This window comes from Carassius carassius, chromosome 13 (assembly GCF_963082965.1).
Source record: "Carassius carassius chromosome 13, fCarCar2.1, whole genome shotgun sequence".
Lineage (NCBI taxonomy): Eukaryota > Metazoa > Chordata > Actinopteri > Cypriniformes > Cyprinidae > Carassius > Carassius carassius.
Window position 1 is genome coordinate 15,904,256 of NC_081767.1, and position 18,523 is coordinate 15,922,778.

The 18,523-nt window shown below is 37.0% G+C and overlaps 1 protein-coding gene across 1 annotated transcript in view; it reads left to right on the plus strand.

Moving 5' to 3' along the window:
- Window positions 1-2,427: 2,427 nt before the first annotated feature.
- LOC132155622 (extracellular calcium-sensing receptor-like) overlaps window positions 2,428-18,523 on the plus strand; it is a 44,275-nt gene continuing 28,179 nt past the window's right edge. The window contains exons 1-4 of the mRNA XM_059564359.1: window positions 2,428-2,633; window positions 2,967-3,255; window positions 3,331-4,086; window positions 4,199-4,426. Of these exons, the coding sequence (XP_059420342.1) occupies window positions 2,428-2,633; window positions 2,967-3,255; window positions 3,331-4,086; window positions 4,199-4,426 (1,479 nt within the window). The remainder of the gene's footprint in view (window positions 2,634-2,966; window positions 3,256-3,330; window positions 4,087-4,198; window positions 4,427-18,523) is intronic.

The following is an 18,523-nucleotide window of genomic DNA, read 5'->3' on the forward strand; positions in this document are numbered from 1 at the left end:
TGATTAAATAGCAAAATAAATAACTAATACTAAAATAACACTGGACTAATTAAGCTAGTCTAAACTGTTTCTATAGGATCAACATATTTTAGATGTTAAACTAAAGCTACCTTTTTGAACAAGTAGCTATCTAACAAAGTATGGATATATGATATTTTTAAATCAATATGCTCAAGATTAATTAGCCTTGACATAAGTAGATTTTGTTTATTCATCAATGCAAATTTACTGCAACTGCTGCTATGCAAATTGAATGGGATGTGGATAATAAACAAAAACAATTTATTATATTAAATTTATATTAGTTATATTAATTCATTAATTGCGTATTTATTTCTATGAATTATTAATGTTGTTCTGCATTTATATAAATAAGGTTATTATATATATATTATATAAGGCTATTATAAATAAATTCTATTATTATTATTATTATTTGTGAGTTGTACACTGTTCATACATTGGATTCTTTTATTTATTACAGTTTTTCTTTTGACTTTTGTAAAGTGAAAAGTTAAAACAAATTGCATTTGATTGTTTTGATTTAGAGCAGTGAATAACTGCTATTAAAATATAATAGGGTATCACTGTTTATTACTGATTTTAAAGGTTACTGAACTCTTGAAATGATTTGGATATACAGTTCAAACAACACAAGATTGGCCCCTCTGTATTAATCGTGGCCCCTCTTGTGCCCCCCAGTTGAAAAAATCCTAGAATCGCCCCTGTATATATATATATATATATATATATATATATATATATATATATATATATATATATATATATATATATATACATGTTTATATACTCTTTAAAAATGTTCAAAATAACTAAACATTAAAAACTTAAACTCTAACAGGCCTTTCTATTTTCATAAAATGCAGAAAACTCATGCAACTCTGCACGAAGGCACCAGTCTGAATAGCAACAACACTGCTTGGATCAACAAGAGTGAATTATGTTCAGGGAACATTCACAGAATATGTCCAGTGAAATTGTTGTGATCTCATTAAATTAGCATGAATTTTACTCATCAGTACATTTAACTTAATTTAAGTTAAAATAAATCAGTTAAATGCATGGAAATGTGTGTCATAATTTTATTAAGTTAGACAAACAAGCAATTTTTGGGAGTGTAATGTGCATTAGCCACAATGTTAACTATTTAATCTGCAAATGTGAAGAAATGCATTTGTACATGCATAAATTACCATTAACAGTAATTCCGAACAGTGATGTCGATCATTGCCAGTTAATGTTAACTAATGCATTAACTAACATTAATATGACCTTATTGTAAAGTCTTATCAAAGCTCCATAGTCAATACAACCCTTCATTCTCTGTCCTTCTTGACCATGAAGAAGAAACTCAATGTTATCAGTTATCTAAATGGATGGTACAGACATCACTCAATGTAATAATATGACAAGAAAATATCAATTGAATTAAATGTAGAAATAAAAAGAATAAAAATAATCAAATCATATGGAAATAATCTGGCATATTATAAAGAATGAATAGATAAATTGTTCTACACAATCTGTACAATATAAGAATTAAGTTTTTTTTTTTGTTTTTTTTTTTAGAAAATAATTGCAGTGGCAAAATCACAGTTGTATGGTTCCAAAACTATAAAATAAACAAATACCCATGTGAATACTGCCATTCATCATAATTATTACCAAACAAAGAATTTTATCCACTTATAGTTTATTTATTCCTTCACAGCTTATTTGTCTGTGACTGTCTATGGAAATGATTTAAATTCCTTAAAAAAATGTGAAATTTTGATTAATGAACTTCAAGATTTTTTTTTTTTAAGAACTCAAATGTGTCTTAAAATAAGACATTGCAACTCGTCCCATATATTCGGTGTGTTCTCAAGGCATCGTTAGGATTTGGAGAAACAAACTGAAACCGTAGTTCATTAGGAAAATTTGTATCTTTGTTTTTATAGTCCTGTGTACATTTAGCACACAGCAGTTTGCACCAATGGGCCCAGAAAAATCACATTTAGTTAATTAATTTTAAGAAATCAAGATTAATTAAATCATGAAAAGAAACACATACTGTAGCCTTTAAACCTGTGAAAATTAAGTGATTACTTTCTTCTTATAGGTGAATATTACACAGTTGTACTCGGTCTGTAAGACAGTTCAGAATGGCAGCCTATAAATAGAAGTACAAAAATAACTTTGAATATAGACAGAAGAGGAATACTTAACATTTTCTGACAGCATGAGAAAATAATAAGATTCTGTCAATAATTATCACAAGCATGCATGACCTGGTTAATTTCATGTCCTATGAGGTCTTGGGCCATGTTCTCTTTCATTCAACCATATTGGTTGTGTCTATAAGAGTGCAAATGTTCTATCAGATCATTCGCATTTGACATCTGCTGTGGAGGTCAATCATTTGGGATGCTTCTCTTTCTTTACGCACTCCTTTTCCATCAGCTTCATACAAAGGCAGAAAACACTCCTTGTTATAAAATGGGAGACCCTAAATACCCGCTGCTTTCCAAGGACGGAGATGTAACTATTGGAGGGATTTTTGCAATCCACAGAAAGGAGACACTACCTTCTTTTGAGTTTACACAAAAACCTCAATATCTGTTATGCTCAAGGTGTGTTACAATGATGATTTAAGAAAATTTAAGTTTAATAAGAAAACTATTTTAACACAAGCTGTTTTTTAAATAATAATAATAATAATACTTATTAATTTTATTAAGATCATATATATATATATATATATATATATATATATATATATATATATATATATATATATATATATATCTGCATCTATAAATTCTTTTCAACAGCAAACTACCAAAAACATCTGTAATTTTATCGTTTGAATCATATGTGAAAATAAATAATTATTATCCCTTATTTCTCCACCTTATATATATAAAATTTAGTTTAGCCTAATAATTTAATGTTTCATTTAACAGTGTGAATCTGAGAGATTTTCGTCTGGCGCAAATCATGATCTTCGCAATTGAGGAAATCAACAGAAGTGAAAGTTTACTTCCAAATGTTACTATTGGATATAGAATATATGATACTTGCGGATCAAGATTGTCTACAATGAGTGCAACAATTGGAGTGATGAATGGTCAGGACTTTGGACCAAGAGACAGATGCAATGGACGTACTCCTTTACATGCTATTATAGGAGAATCAGAATCTTCTGCCACAGTGATTCTGTCAAGAACTGCAGGACCTTATAAAATTCCAGTGGTAAGGAGCAGTAATACTAAAGGTTTGATGATTACCATTTGACTTTGTCATTTTTTTCTGTGCATTCTTTTTCAGATAAGTCCCTCAGCCACTTGTGAATGTCTCAGTAATAGGAAATATTACCCATCATTCTTCAGGACTATTGCTAGTGATTACCACCAGAGCAGAGCACTTGTATACATAGTGAAGCACTTTGGATGGTCCTGGGTAGGAGCTGTGAACAGTGACAATGACTATGGAAACAATGGAATGGGCGCATTTCTTCAAATAGCCCAGGAGGAGGGGATTTGTGTGGAGTACTCTGTGAAATTCTACAGAACAGAGACAGAAAAACTAAAAAAAGTGGTAGACATAATTAAAAAAGGCACAGCAAAAGTGATTGTTTCATTTGTTTCATTTGTTGAGATGGGCTTACTTATTGATCAGTTAAGTATTCAGAAAATTGCAGGCTTTCAAATGATTGGTGTGGAGTCATGGATAACTACAAAGAATTACATCACCCCAAATAGTTTTAATTCGTTGGGAGGGTCACTTGGATTTGCAGTGAGACAAATCTATATTGAAGGGTTTGCAGATTATGTTATGAAAGAATTCTGGGATACAGCTTTTCCATGCTCACAGAGTGAGGAAAATTTTTCTCAATATGCATTAAACTGCAGCAGATATGAGGAACTACTTGAGCAAAAAAACTACAATGAAGACATACTTGAACAAAGATATGCAAGCAATGTCTATAAAGCAGTTCATGCTGTAGCTCATTCACTACACAGTCTGCTTAAGTGCAGTGAACAAGAAGGATGTGAGAAAAGCCTGACGATACAACCACAAGAGGTAAAAAATTAAAGACATAAAAGATAAAATAAAAAAGAGGGAACATTATTTTTGTTACACATTTTAAATGTCTCAATGATAATAACAAAACTGTCTCTTTTTTTTTTGCTAGGTTGTTGAGGCTCTGAAAAATGTAAATTTCACTATAAAGACAGGAGATCATGTGTGGTTTGACAGCACTGGTGGTGCAGTAGCCCAATATGAAGTTGTGAACTGGCAGCAGGACTCTGATGGATTATTCCAATTTAAATCCGTGGGATACTATGATGCCTCCCTTCCCCCTCTCCAACGCTTAATGATTAATACTAAAAATATTATTTGGGCTGGAGGACAACTAAAGGTAAATGCCAATAATCTGTTTCTGCTATAGGGATATTTTAATCCTGGAAGCCGGGAACACCATTTTAAAAAGTAAAGAGTAAATACAAGTAATAAGCCTTGATGAAAGGCATGTAGAATACATAATTAGTTTAGGAAAAAAACAAAAAAAAAAAACAATAATGTTAATTTACCACAATTTACAATAATTTTGTAAGGCATTAGTTATCTTGAAAAAAAAAATAGAAAGTTTAAATAAAAGAATATAATACTTTTAATAGCATTTATTATTCTGTTGTATAAATGTACTTTTGTTCATTAGGTTTCAAGAGCAAAGCACAGAAACCCCTTTTGTAATTATTTTAATTATTATTATAATTCTGCCATACAACTGAAAAAAAAAATTGTTAACACAAATGTTTAAGTAAGTGTATTTGTTCATAGCTAGTCTATCATAACGTATTATCCAATGTGGTAACACTTTATATAGTGCACATATAATGCATTACATAATGCATACAGATAATAAGTTAATATAAATTCACATAGCTAGAAATGTGAGATATCATGCTTGTTAAAGCTTACTAATGTACTTATTAAACATTACTTTATGATTAACAGATCATAATTTAATATGATTTGAAATGCTTTCAAATGTCATTAAAGGGGTCATATGACATTGCTAATGGTGTAATGAAATGTGTTTATGCAGTTTAAACACGTAAAGCTTTACAAAGTTTGTCATTCTGAAAAGTGAGGTCAGGGGCGTAGTTTAAGGGGGGGGGGGGGGTAACCCCCCCCCCCCCAATATTCAAATCCATCAGTTACAACCCCCCCCCCCCCAATATTTCAACATGAAAATCACAGTAGATCAAATAAAAAATATAATATGAAAAAATAGAATTCATTTATTTTGTAAAAATAATAATTTTGTTCCTAGTCAAATATGAGTATGTCATAATAAATCAGACAAAAAATACTCCCCCTCCATTGAACCGATTGGTAACGCCCAACCAGTGAGTCGCACTTTCACCAAAACAAGCGAGTGGTGTTTGAATGGGAGAGCACACGGTTAATGTTAACGCCAAAAATGAAGATAAGCGCTGCACAGCGGACTATATTTAACTGCTGGTCAGAGAGTGATGCAAAAAAAAAAAAAATAAATAAAGCATGTACTGAGAATGAGGTATGAGAATATTGTGTAATAGTTAGTACACACCACATATATTTTAGCTAAATCCATTGCAATGTATTTAGCTATAACTATCAGTATAAACAAGTTACCAAAGCAGCTGTCTGTTTTGCTAGTATATTTTTCAATAGTGTCTGTAATTATCAACGACAAAAGTATTCACATCGGTGTTTGTTTTCTTACTAAATTAATCTGACTTTTGAACGAATTGGATGAATTAACGATTTAATTGGCTAACTCATTAAAACAGTGAAACACTGCCGCCTACTGGCGGTTTCAATACTTAATTTTTTTCTTTTGATAATCTCTACTATGTTAGAATTTTCTGAATGATGATTATACACAAATTTCATAACGTTATGAGGTGTATAATCTCTTAACATGTTTTTATAACAGATTCGAGGTAAATATAGCTGCAGGGTAGAAAAGTCAGCAGAGGGAGAGGAGGAGCAGGTGATCAGGTAAAGAATATGCCATTCAATCAATAAAATAAAATAGGAAACAGTATAGAAAAACAGCAGCTTTGTAAAGTTAGGCTATACATTAATGCCTTTAATGTTTTAAAGATGTGTTTCCCTTTAAAAAAAAAATTAAAATGCATTAAGGTGGAATGTAAAAATCTTAAAATAAATGTCTAAATGTTGTCTCTTTCATATTTGTATATGTTGAATTTGTAATCAGTTAAAGCATGTTGCCAGATAGATAGATAGATAGATAGATAGATAGATAGATAGATAGATAGATAGATAGATAGATAGATAGGAATAAATTATCCAATAACAATACACATAAAAAAAATTATTTTGAAAAAAATAACGGGCAGCATACAACGTTCAACCCCCCCAATGTTCAAACCAAATCTACGCCCTTGAGTGAGGTGTATACTGACTGACTGGTGTGACAGAAATTTTACACCCCTTACCATACTGTGAAGCCATTTCCTGGCACGACGAGACAAAACCAATAATAATTAAAGCTGCAAGCAGCGATGAACGGGCCCTCACACCCGGGCTCACCGGCAGCAAGTGGCTTTAGTAAATAGGTGAACGGTGAGAAATATTCTAGGAGTAGTTTGTTGCAGCGTAAAACATGTCACTTCCTGTTTCCAGCAGGTGGCGCTATGACTATAACTGAATATGGGCATGTAGATCTGTTAAGGGCAGAAGTCTTATCTAACATGTGAAGTTTGGGGCAGATTGGACATTGTATGTCTGAGTCATAGCAACTTCCTTTTTCATGGCGAAACATCGAAATTTGTCAGGCCGCCATGGACACGCCCTTTAACGAAACCTCAAGATCTTCACAATTTAACATCGCAAAGGCCTTTAGATTTAACTGACCAAGTTTGGTGTTGATCTGAATAAATCTCTAGGAGGAGTTTGTTAAAGTACAACCCCTGAAAATGGCAAAAACAACGCCAATTTTGCAGAGAAAATTCTAAATAACCGACTTCCTGTTGGGATTCGGATTTTGTACCAAGAGACTTTTTTGTAGGTATTGGTGTGTTACATGTGTGCACCGATTTTTGTACATGTACGTGAAACGGAGCTCGAGGCGCGCTATGTTGAAAGTGTATAGGTGGCGCTATCGAGCCATTTTGCCACACCTGATGGAATATTGGCCTACAGATGTGTTCAGGCCAGGACTCTTATCACACATGTGAAGTTTGGGGAAGATCGGACATTTTATGCCTGAGTTATAACATCTTGTATTCCCATGGCGAGACATCGAACTTCGTCACGGCGCCATGGACACGCCTTTTAACGAAAACTCAAGATCTTCACAACTTAACATCGCACAGGCCTTTAGATTAGACTTACCACAAAAAAGACATTGATGTCATAAAATTTCTAGGAGTAGTTGGTCGCAGTGTAAAATATGTCATTTCCTGTTGCCAATAGGTGGCGCTATGACTATAACTGAATATGGGGCAGATTGGACATTGTATGTCTGGGTTATAGCAACTTCATTTTTCATGGCGAATCATCGAAATTCGCCAGGCCGCCACGGACACACCCTTCAACGAAAACTCAAGATCTTCGCAATTTAACATCGCAAAGGCCTTTAGATTAGGCATACCAAATTTGGTGTTGATTTGAAGAAATCTCTAGGAGGAGTTCGTTAAAATACAACACATGGAAATGACCAAAATTACACAAAATTTGCTCATAATATTAAAAATAACCGACTTCCTGTTGGGTTTAGAATTTTGCTCCAAGAGTCTTTTTTGTAGGTATTGGTGTGTTACATATGTGTGCCAATTTTCGTGCATGTACGTGAAACATAGCTGGAAGGCTGTTGATTTTCTTAGTTTAGGTGGCGCTGTCGAGCCATTTTGCCACACCCTTTTCTGAATCCTATATCAGACGAAAATTTTCACCAGATTTGACGCGTGTGCAAAGTTTCATGACTTTTTGAGCATGTTTAAGCCCTCAAAAATGCGATTCATTCGGGAGAAGAAGAAGAAGAAGAAGAAGAAGAAGAAGAAGAAGAAGAAGAAGAAGAATTAAAGCTGCAAGCAGCGATGAACGGGCCCTCGCACCCGGGCTCACCGGCAGCGAGTGGCTTTAGTAAAGAGGTGAACGGTGAGAAATATGCGTTTAAACTCATATATATAAGTAGAATATATCAACGTTTATTCCATATATGTTCCAATCCTCCTGTTGCCAGCAGGTGGCACTATCATTACAATGGAATATTGGCCTTAAGATGTGTTCAGGGCTGCACTCTTATCGAACATGTGAAGTTTGGGGAAGATCAAACATTTTATGCCTGAGTTACAACAACTTCTCTTGCTGTGGCGAGACATCAAATTTTGTCATTTTTGCCATGGACACGCTCTTTAACAAAAACTCAAGATTGCCACAATTTAACATTACACAGGCCTTTAGATTAGACTGACCACAAAAATACATTAATGTCAAAAAATCTCTAGGAGTAGTTTGTCTCAGCGTAAAATATGTCACTTCCTGTTGCCAGCAGGTGGCGCTATGACTATATTTGAATATGGGCATGTAGATCTGTTAAGGGCAAAAGTCTTATCTAACATGTGAAGTTTGGGGCAGATTGGACATTGTATGTCTGAGTTACAGCAACTTCCTTTTTCATGGCGAAACATCGAAATTTGTCAGGCCGCCATGGACACTCCCTTTAACGAAATCTCAAGATCTTCCCAATTTAACTTCGCAAAGGCCTTTAGATTTAACTGACCAAGTTTGGTGTTGATTTGAATAAATCTCTAGGAGGAGTTCGTTAAAGTACAACCTCTGAAAATGCCAAAAACAATACCAATTTTGCAGAGAAAATTCTAAATAACTGACTTCCTGTTTGGATTCGGATTTCGTACCAAGAGACTTTTTCGTAGATATTGGTGTGTTACATGTGTGTACCGATTTTTGTACATGTACGTGAAACATAGCTTGAGGCGCACTCCGTTGAAAGTGTATATGCACTCAGTTGAAAGTGTATAGGTGGCGCTATCGAGCCATTTTGCCACACCCAATGGAATTTTGGCCTTCAGATCTGTTCAGGCCAGGACTCTTATCACACATGTGAAGTTTGGGCAAGATCTGACATTTTATGCCTGAGTTATAACATCTTTTATTCCCATGGCGACACATCGAACTTCGTCACGGCGCCATGGACACGCCTTTTAACGAAAACTCAAGATCTTCACAACTAAACATCACACAGGTCTTTAGATTAGACTGACCACAAAAATAACATTGATGTCATAAAATTTCTAGGAGTAGTTTGTCGCAGTGTAAAATATTTCACTTCCTGTTGCCAATAGGTGGCGCTATGACTATAACTGAATATGGGCATGTAAATATGTTCAGGTCAGGAGTCGTATTAAACATGTGAAGTTTGTGGCAGATTGGACATTGTATGTCTGAGTTATAGCAACTTCCTTTTTCACGGCGAAACATCGAAATTTGTTAGGCCGCCATGGACACGCCCTTTAACGAAACCTCAAGTCCTTCGCAATTTAACATCACAAAGGCCGTTAGATTAGGCATACCAACTTTGGTGTTGATCTGAATGAATCTCTAGGAGGAGTTCGTTAAAATACAACGCATGGAAATGACAAAAATGACACAAAATTTGCTCATAAAATTAAAAATAACCGACTTCCTGTTGGGTTTCGGATTTTGTACCAAGATACTTTTTTGTAGGTATTGGTGTGTTACATGTGTGTACCGATTTTTGTACATGTACGGGAAACGGAGCTCGAGGCGCGCTATGTTGAAAGTGTATAGGTGGCGCTATCGAGCCATTTTGCCACACCCGATGGAATATTGGCCTACAGATGTGTTCAGGCCAAGACTCTTATCACACATGTGAAGTTTGGGGAAGAACGGACATTTTATGCCTGAGTTATAACATCTTTTATTCCCATGGGGAGACATCAAACTTCGTCACGGTGCCATGGACACGCCCCTCAACGAAAACTCAAGATCTTCACAACTTAACATCGCACAGGCCTTTAGATTAGACTGACCACAAAAAAGACATTGATGTCATAAAATTTCTAGGAGTAGTTAGTCGCAGTGTAAAATATGTCACTTCCTGTTGCCAATAGGTGGCGCTATGACTATAACTGAATATTGGCATGTCAATCTGTTCAGGTTCGGAGTCTCATCAAACATGTGAAGTTTGTGGCAGATTGGACATTGTATATCTGAGTTACAGCAACTTCCTTTTTCATGGCGAAACATCGATATTTGTCAGGCCGCCATGGACACTCCCTTTAACGAAACCTCAAGATCTTCCCAATTTAACTTCGCAAAGGCCTTTAGATTTAACTGACCAAGTTTGATGTTGATCTGAATAAATCTCTAGGAGGAGTTCGTTAAAGTACAACCCCTGAAAATGCCAAAAACAACACCAATTTTGCAGAGAAAATTCTAAATAACTGACTTCCTGTTTGGATTCGGATTTTGTACCAAGAGACATTTTCGTAGATATTGGTGTGTTACATGTGTGTACAGACTTTTGTACATGTACGTGAAACATAGCTTGAGGCGCACTCGGTTAAAAATGTATATGCACTCTGTTGAAAATGTATAGGTGGCGCTATCGAGCCATTTTGCCTCACCCAATGGAATATTGGCCTTCAGATCTGTTCAGGCCAGGACCCTTATCACACATGTGAAGTTTGGGCAAGATCGGACATTTTATGCCTGAGTTATAACATCTTTTATTCCCATGGCGACACATCAAACTTCGTCACGGCGCCATGGACACGCCTTTAAACGAAAACTCAAGATCTTCACAACTAAACATCACACAGGTCTTTAGATTAGACTGACCACAAAAATAACATTGATGTCATAAAATTTCTAGGAGTAGTTTGTCGCAGTGTAAAATATTTCACTTCCTGTTGCCAATAGGTGGCGCTATGACTATAACTGAATATTGGCATGTAGATCTGTTCAGGTCAAGAGTCTTATCCAACATGTGAAGTTTGGGGCAGATTGGACATTGTATGTCTGAGTTACAGCAACTTCCTTTTTCATGGCGAAACATCGAAATTTGTCAGGCCGCCATGGACACGCCCTTTAACGAAACCTCAAGTCCTTCGCAATTTAACATCGCAAATGGCTTTAGATTACACTGACCAAGTTTGGTGTTCATCCGAATAAATCTCTAGGAGGAGTTCGTTAAAGTACAACCCCTGAAAATGGCAAAAACAACGCCAATTTTGCATGGAAATTTCAAAATAACCGACTTCCTGTTGGGATTAGGATTTCGTACCAAGAGACTTTTTTGTAGGTACTGGTGTGTTACATGTGTGTACCGATTTTTGTACATGTACTTGAAACGGAGCTCGAGGCGCGCTATGTTGAAAGTGTATAGGTGGCGCTATCGAGCCATTTTGCCACACCCGATGGAATATTGGCCTACAGATGTGTTCAGGCCAGAACTCTTATCACACATGTGAAGTTTGGGGAAGATTGGACATTTTATGCCTGAGTTATAACATATTTTATTCCCTTGGCGAGACATTGAACTTCGTCATGGCGCCATGGACACGCCTTTTAACGAAAACTCAAGATCTTCACAATTTAACATCGCACAGGCCTTTAGATTAGACTGACCACAAAAAAGACATTGATGTCATAAAATTTCTAGGAGTAGTTAGTCGCAGTGTAAAATATGTCACTTCCTGTTGCCTATAGGTGGCGCTATGACTATAACTGAATATGGGCATGTCAATCTGTTCAGGTCAGGAGTCTTATTAAACATGTGAAGTTTTGGACACATTGGACATTGTATGTCTGAGTTATAGCAACTTCATTTTTCATGGCGAATCATCGAAATTCGCCAGGCCGCCACGGACACGCCCTTTAACGAAAACTCAAAATCTTCGCAATTTAACATCGCAAAGGCCTTTAGATTAGGCATACCAACTTTGGTGTTGATCTGAATTAATCTCTAGGAGGAGTTCGTTAAAATACGACGCATGGAAATGTCAAAAATGACACAAAATTTGCTCATAAAATTAAAAATAACCGACTTCCTGTTGGGTTTCGGATTTTGCTCCAAGAGACTTTTTTGTAGGTATTGGAGAGATACATGTGTATACCAATTTTCATACATTTACGTGAAACGTAGCTCGAGGCGCACACCGTTGAACGTGTATAGGTGGCGCTGTCGAGCCATTTTGCCACACCCACTTCTGAAACCCATATCAGACGTAAATTTTCGCCAGTTCTGAGGTGTATGCAAAGTTTCATGACTTTTCGAGCATGTTTAGGCTCTCAAAAATGCGATTCATCTTAGAGAAGAATAATAATAATAATAATAATAATTAAAGCTGCAAGCAGCGATGAACGGGCCCTCGCACCCGGGCTCACCGGCAGCGAGTGACTCTAGTAAATAGGTGAACGGTGAGAAATATGCGTTTAAACTCATAAATATAAGTAGAATATATCAATGTTTATTCCATATATGTGCAAATCTTCCTGTTGCCAGCAGGTGGCGCTATCACTATAATGGAATATTGGCCTTCAGATGTGTTCAGGGCTGCACTCTTATCGAACATGTGAAGTTTGGGGAAGATCAAACATTTTATGCCCGAGTTACAACAACTTCTCTTGCTGTGGCGAGACATCAAATTTTGTCATTTTTGCCATGGACACGCTCTTTAACAAAAACTCAAGATTGCCACAATTTAACAGTACACAGGCCTTTAGATTAGACTGACCACAAAAATACATTAATGTCAAAAAATCTCTAGGAGTAGTTTGTCTCAGTGTAAAATATGTCACTTCCTGTTGCCAGCAGGTGGCGCTATGACTATAATTGAATATGGGCATGTAGATCTGTTAAGGGCAGAAGTCTTATCTAACATTCAAAGTTTGGGGCAGATTGGACATTGTATGTCTGAGTTACAGCAACTTCCTTTTTCATGGCGAAACATCGAAATTTGTCAGGCCGCCATGGACACTCCCTTTAACGAAACCTCAAGATCTTCCCAATTTAACTTCGCAAAGGCCTTTAGATTTAACTGACCAAGTTTGATGTTGATCTGAATAAATCTCTAGGAGGAGTTCGTTAAAGTACAACCCCTGAAAATGCCAAAAACAACACCAATTTTGCAGAGAAAATTCTAAATAACTGACTTCCTGTTTGGATTCGGATTTTGTACCAAGAGACTTTTTCGTAGATATTGGTGTGTTACATGTGTGTACCGATTTTTGTACATGTACGTGAAACATAGCTTGAGGCGCACTCCGTTAAAAGTGTATATGCACTCTGTTGGAAATGTATAGGTGGCGCTATCGAGCCATTTTGCCACACCCAATGGAATATTGGCCTTCAGATCTGTTCAGGCCAGGACCCTTATCACACATGTGAAGTTTGGGCAAGATCGGACATTTTATGCCTGAGTTATAACATCTTTTATTCCCATGGCGACACATCAAACTTCGTCACGGCGCCATGGACACGCCTTTTAACGAAAACTCAAGATCTTCACAACTAAACATCACACAGGTCTTTAGATTAGACTGACCACAATAAATAACATTGATGTCAAAAAATTTCTAGGAGTAGTTTGTCGCAGTGTAAAATATTTCACTTCCTGTTGCCAATAGGTGGCGCTATGACTATAACTGAATATTGGCATGTAGATCTGTTCAGGTCAAGAGTCTTATCCAACATGTGAAGTTTGGGGCAGATTGGACATTGTATGTCTGAGTTATAGCAACTTCCTTTTTCATGGCGAAACATCGAAATTTGTCAGGCCGCCATGGACACGCCCTTTAACGAAACCTCAAGTCCTTCGCAATTTAACATAGCAAATGGCTTTAGATTACACTGACCAAGTTTGGTGTTCATCCGAATAAATCTCTAGGAGGAGTTCGTTAAAGTACAACCCCTGAAAATGGCAAAAACAACGCCAATTTTGCAGGGAAATTTGAAAAAAAAAACGACTTCCTGTTGGGATTAGGATTTCGTACCAAGAGACTTTTTTGTAGGTACTGGTGTGTTACATGTGTGTACCAATTTTTGTACATGTACTTGAAACGGAGCTCGAGGCGCGCTATGTTGAAAGTGTATAGGTGGCGCTATCGAGCCATTTTGCCACACCCGATGGAATATTGGCCTACAGATGTGTTCAGGCCAGGACTCTTATCACACATGTGAAGTTTGGGGAAGATCGGACATTTTATGCCTGAGTTATAACATATTTTATTCCCATGGCGAGACATGGAACTTCGTCATGGCGCCATGGACACGCCTTTTAACGAAAACTCAAGATCTTCACAATTTAACATCGCACAGGCCTTTAGATTAGACTGACCACAAAAAAGACATAGATGTCATAAAATTTTTAGGAGTAGTTAGTCGCAGTGTAAAATATGTCACTTCCTGTTGCCTATAGGTGGCGCTATGACTATAACAGAATTTGGGCATGTCAATCTGTTCAGGTCAGGAGTCTTATTAAACATGTGAAGTTTTGGACACATTGGACATTGTATGTCTGAGTTATAGCAACTTCATTTTTCATGGCGAATCATCGAAATTCGCCAGGCCGCCACGGACACACCCTTTAACGAAAACTCAAAATCTTAGCAATTTAACATCGCAAAGGCCTTTAGATTAGGCATAACAACTTTGGTGTTGATCTGAATTAATCTCTAGGAGGAGTTCGTTAAAATACAATGCATGGAAATGACAAAAATGACACAAAATTTGCTCATAAAATTAAAAATAACCGACTTCCTGTTGGGTTTCGGATTTTGCTCCAAGAGACTTTTTTGTAGGTATTGGAGAGATACATGTGTATACAAATTTTCATACATGTATGTGAAACGTAGCTCGAGGCCCACACCGTTGAACGTGTATAGGTGGCGCTGTCGAGCCATTTTGCCACACCCACTTCTGAAACCCATTTCAGACGTAAATTTTCGCCAGTTCTGAGGTGTGTGCAAAGTTTCATGACTTTTCGAGCATGTTTAGGCTCTCAAAAATGCGATACATCTTAGAGAAGAATAATAATAATAATAATAATAATTAAAGCTGCAAGCAGCGATGAACGGGCCCTCGCACCCGGGCTCAACGGCAGCGAGTGGCTTTAGTAAATAGGTGAACGGTGAGAAATATGCATTTAAACTCATAAATATAAGTGGAATATATCAAAGTTTATTCCATATATGTGCCAATCTTTCTGTTGCCAGCAGGTGGCGCTATCATTATAATGGAATATTGGCCTTCAGATGTGTTCAGGGCTGCACTCTTATCGAACATGTGAAGTTTGGGGAAGATCAAACATTTTATGCCTGAGTTACAACAATTTCTCTTGCTGTGGCGAGACATCAAATTTTGTCATTTTTGCCATGGGCACGCTCTTTAACAAAAACTCAAGATTGCCACAATTTAACATTAGACAGGCCTTTAGATTAGACTGACCACAAAAATACATTAATGTCATAAAATTTCTAGGAGTAGTTTGTCGCAGTGTAAAATATTTCACTTCCTGTTGCCAATAGGTGGCGCTATGACTATAACTGAATATTGGCATGTAGATCTGTTCAGGTCAAGAGTCTTATCCAACATGTGAAGTTTGGGGCAGATTGGACATTGTATGTCTGAGTTACAGCAACTTCCTTTTTCATGGCGAAACATCGAAATTTGTCAGGCCGCCATGGACACGCCCTTTAACGAAACCTCAAGTCCTTCGCAATTTAACATCCCAAAGGGCTTTAGATTACACTGACCAAGTTTGGTGTTCATCTGAATAAATCTCTAGGAGGAGTTCGTTAAAGTACAACCCCTGAAAATGGCAAAAACAACACCAATTTTGCAGGGAAAATTCAAAATAATCGACTTCCTGTTGGGATTAGGATTTCGTACCAAGAGACTTTTTTGTAGGTATTGGTGTGTTACATGTGTGTACCAATTTTTGTACATGTACGTGAAACATAGATCGAGGCGCACTCCGTTGAAAGTGTATAGGTGGCGCTATCGAGCCCTTTTGCCACACCTGATGGAATAGTGGCCTTCAGAACTGTTCAGGCCAGGACTTTTATCAAACATGTGAAGTTTGGGGAAGATCGGACATTTTATGCCTGAGTTATAACATCTTTTATTCCCATGGCGAGACTTTGAATTTTGTCACGGCGCCATGGACACGCCCCTTAACGAAAACTCAAGATCTTCACAACTTAACATTGCACAGGCCTTTAGATTAGACTGACCACAAAAAAGACATTGATGTCATAAAATTTCTAGGAGTAGTTAGTCGCAGTGTAAAATATGTCACTTCCTGTTGCCAATAGGTGGCGCTATGACTATAACTGAATATGGGCATGTCAATCTGTTCAGGTTCGGGTTCTCATCAAACATGTGAAGTTTGGGGCAGATTGGACATTGTATGTCTGAGTTATAGCAACTTCATTTTTCATGGCGAATCATCAAAATTCGCCAGGCCGCCACGGACACGCCCTTTAACGAAAACTCAAAATCTTCGCAATTTAACATCGCAAAGGCCTTTAGATTAGGCATACCAACTTTGGTGTTGATCTGATTTATTCTCTAGGAGGAGTTCGTTAAAATACAACGCATGGAAATGACAAAAATTACAAAAAATTTGCTCATAAAATTAAAAATAACCGACTTCCTGTTGGGTTTCGGATTTTGCTCCAAGAGACTTTTTTGTAGGTATTGGAGAGATACATGTGTATATCAATTTTCATACATGTACGTGAAACGTAGCTCCAGGCGCACACCGTTGAACGTGAATAGGTGTCGCTGTCGAGCCATTTTGCCACACCCACTTCTGAAACCCATATCAGACGTAAATTTTCGCCAGTTCTGAGGTGTGCGCAAAGTTTCATGACTTTTCGAGCATGTTTAGGCTCTCAAAAATGCGATTCATCTTAGAGAATAATAATAATAATAATAATAATAATAATAATAATAAACGGAGCAATTCCAAGAGGGTCCTCACACCATCGGTGCTCGGGCCCTAATAATTAAAGCTGCAAGCAGCGATGAACGGGCCCTCGCACCTGGGCTCACCGGCAGCGAGTGGCTTTAGTAAATAGGTGAACGGTGAGAAATATGCATTTAAACTAATAAATATAAGTAGAATATATCAATGTTTATTCCATATATGTTCCAATCTTCCTGTTGCCAGAAGCTGGCGCTATCATTATAATGGAATATTGGCCTTCAGATGTGTTCAGGGCTGCACTCTTATCGAACATGTGAAGTTTGGGGAAGATCAAACATTTTATGCCTGAGTTACAACAACTTCTCTTGCTGTGGCGAGACATCAAATTTTGTCATTTTTGCCATGGACACGCTCATTAACAAAAACTCAAGATTGCCACAATTTAACATTACACAGGCCTTTAGATTAGACTGAAAACAAAAATACATTAATGTCAAAAAATCTCTAGGAGTAGTTTATCTCAGCGTAAAATATGTCACTTCCTGTTGCCAGCAGGTGGCGATATGACTATAATTGAATATGGGCATGTAGATCTGTTAAGGGCAGAAGTCTTATCTAACATGCAAAGTTTGGGGCAGATTGGACATTGTATGTCTGAGTTACAGCAACTTCCTTTTTCATGGTGAAACATCGAAATTTGTCAGGCCGCCATGGACACTCCCTTTAACAAAATCTCAAGATCTTCCCAATTTAACATCGCAAAGGCCTTTAGATTTAACTGACCAAGTTTGATGCTGATCTGAATAAATCTCTAGGAGGAGTTTGTTAAAGTACAACCCCTGAAAATGCCAAAAACAACACCAATTTTGAAGAGAACATTCTAAATAACTGACTTCCTGTTTGGATTCGGATTTCGTACCAAGAGACTTTTTCGTAGATATTGGTGTGTTACTTGTGTGTACCGATTTTTGTACATGTACGTGAAACATAGCTTGAGGTGCACTCCATTGAAAGTGTATATGCACTCAGTTGAAAGTGTATAGGTGGCGCTATCGAGCCATTTTGCCACACCCAATGGAATATTGGCCTTCAGATCTGTTCAGGCCAGGACCCTTATCACACATGTGAAGTTTGGGCAAGATCGGACATTTTATGCCTGAGTTATAACATCTTTTATTCCCATGGCGACACATCGAACTTCGTCATGGCGCCATGGACACGCCTTTTAACGAAAACTCAAGATCTTCACAACTAAACATCACACAGGTCTTTAGATTAGACTGACCACAAAAATAACATTGATGTCATAATATTTCTAGGAGTAGTTTGTCGCAGTGTAAAATATTTCACTTCCTGTTGCCAATAGGTGGTGCTATGACTATAGCTGAATATTGGCATGTAGATCTGTTCAGGTCAAGAGTCTTATCCAACATGTGAAGTTTGGGGCAGATTGGACAATGTATGTCTGAGTTACAGCAACTTCCTTTTTCATGGCGAAACATAGAAATTTGTCAGGCCGC